Source organism: Octopus bimaculoides, chromosome 5 (genome assembly GCF_001194135.2).
Source record: "Octopus bimaculoides isolate UCB-OBI-ISO-001 chromosome 5, ASM119413v2, whole genome shotgun sequence".
Classification (NCBI taxonomy): Eukaryota; Metazoa; Mollusca; class Cephalopoda; order Octopoda; family Octopodidae; genus Octopus; species Octopus bimaculoides.
The window spans coordinates 3,297,286-3,299,827 of NC_068985.1; the positions used below are offsets into that span (position 1 = coordinate 3,297,286).

General features: G+C 35.6%; 1 protein-coding gene across 1 annotated transcript in view; it reads left to right on the top strand.

Annotated features, from left to right (window-relative positions):
* LOC106867834 (transmembrane 7 superfamily member 3) overlaps window positions 1–2,542 on the top strand; it is a 33,059-nt gene that overhangs the window by 8,194 nt on the left and 22,323 nt on the right. Inside the window, exon 2 of the mRNA XM_014912863.2 lies at window positions 179–487. Within this exon, the coding sequence (XP_014768349.1) occupies window positions 179–487 (309 nt within the window). The remainder of the gene's footprint in view (window positions 1–178; window positions 488–2,542) is intronic.

The window sequence follows — 2,542 nt, forward strand, 5'->3', positions numbered from 1 at the left end:
TTCTTTCAGTTTCCGTCTACCAAAACCACTCAGGAGGCTTTGGTCAGCCCAGGGCTAAAGTAGAATACACTTGCCATGGAGTGGGACTGAACCTAGAACCATGTGGTTGGGAAGCAAGCTTCTTACCACACAGCTATGCCTGCGCCCATATATTAATATTTCTTTTTCTCTCTTTCAGATGGTACAACCAATGTAACAATTGGTGAGCCCCTGTATATTTACATACATAAAGGGGTCAAGTCTCAGACTCTAAAAGTTAATGATATTATCGTAGTGGAAAGCTTTCTCATCTGTGAGGTGCACTGTGTTCGAGGGAATTTGACCCTTTCTTTGTCTGAAGTACCTTTTGAGGATGAAGCTGTTACAGGAAGAAATCTTGGTGTAGTTACCATTCTGAAACCAGAACAAAACACGGCTGAATGGTTTCTCTTTACAAACAACTATACTGGTGTTGCCTTGATTTATGTGAAGGCTCACTCACTATATGGTGAGTTCATAATTATGTCATTGCTATTCTATTGTATATAAAAAGAAGGTAGACCTACATTGTATGACAGCTGCTTTATGATGTTTTCCTTGTTATATATTATGTGTATGTATGCGAAAGAGAGAAAAGAATGATATATATGTAGGTATGTAAATGTGATGAAGTTGAAGAAGCCTGCCAAGAATTTTTTGATTCAAAGCCAAAGGATTGGTACTTTGACCAAATCCGAAAGCTTGCAGATTGTTGGCAGCAGGTCGTGAAAAATGATGGTCTTTATTTTGAAGAATAGTTGTTGTTTTTGAATAATTTCTTGTATTAAAGATCATTATTTTAAGATGGCGCACAAACTTTTTCCTCAACCTGATATAATACAGAATCATATTAGATGCTTGTTGCTTTTGATTTTGATGAGAAAATATAATTGTTAAACCTTAAATTTTAGATTTTTCTTTGTAAATTGAAGATCAACTTTCATAACCTCTGATCCAGTTAAACCTACAGTTTGTTGGAAGTGTGAAAAGGTATGACATCGGTCTATTGCATGGTTCACACTTCTTCTGCCACCAATATAAGGCATCTAAGGCGGCGACCTGGCAGAACCGTTAGCATGCCGGGCGAAATGCTTATCAGTATTTCGTCTGTCTTTACGTTCTGAGTTCAATTTCCACCGAGGTCGACTTTGCTTTTCATCCTTTGGGGGTCAATTAAATAAGTACCAGTTACGCACTGGGGTCCATGTTATCGACTTAATCCCTTTGTCTGTCCTTGTTTGTCCCCTCTGTGTGTAGCTCCTTAAGGGTATTAAAGAAATAAATATAAGGCATCTTATTTTGATATTCATTCTGAATATATATATATATCCCTGGCGACTGTATTTTCTGCTACTTGACCCCTTACACCTAAATGACAAAATTAACGACATGGTGGTTGAAATCTTCATAGATACAGCTCATCAGAAAACGTTAAGCGTCTAAAATTAACCGATCAATTCAACCTGGAAACCCGTATTCCGAACTAATTGATTCTGGATTATTAAATATTCTGTATCATTGGAAAGACTTTACATAGACTTCCTAGCAGTTGGGATTTTTGTCAGTTTATTCGAGATCCCATTTATGTTAACGAATGGTGTAGGAACACAGACTTTTATATTTAAAGAGAAATGGTTAGCTTTATGTTTCCATTGCCGAAAGCGACGGAGCCAAGTAATTCACCGTGTACACAGAGTTATCTCCCATCCATGCCTGAACTAAAAGTATTTCTAGTTTTTAACCCATTACCTACCAGTGATCTCATATGATATCACTTAAAAATTAAAAATTTCGTAATTATCTGTCAATATTTACACATATCTAACCTTTTTGCTATATCTACTAGGTATATTTCTCTGATATTCAAATGAGGTTTGCTAATTTTTCACCCAATATCTCGCTTATTTCTATTTAAAATGTTATTTTGATCATCCCAGCGTGTTTCTAAGGCTGTTTTATGCTAGAAATCAAAGTTTCATAAAAAAATTCCAGTTAATAGAATTATGAGAGGTAATGGGTTAATGCTCTTTGCATTAAATATTTTTAACAATAATTTATAATATGCACCTTGAATTTGGGGCCTTAATTAATTTAGCAGGTGTGGGAAAAACCTTGCTGTCTCATATTATATGTACTCCTGATTTTGGTAAAAAAATAGTGTCTTATGCATAGTGTTTGATGGTCAGTGTTTGATGGTTTGATGGTGGCAGCTTTTGAAGTCATGTACATGTCTGATATATCTTTCACTGTTTGTGTTATGTTTCCCTCGGACTGACTCGTAGAGATAACATAACGAGTTATACAATTTAATTATTACATTTATTGTTCAATTACATACAAAGAACGCACTCACCCAATGTTCGTTATGAATAAACAAAAGTCATGTCCGCCATATATATATCAATGACATTTTACTACGACAGTCCCACAAGACAACAACAATGAAACAATGAACTCAGACGAACCACATGACACACGGAACGTCAGACGAATTACATATCTAACAGTCCATATAACAGTTTGG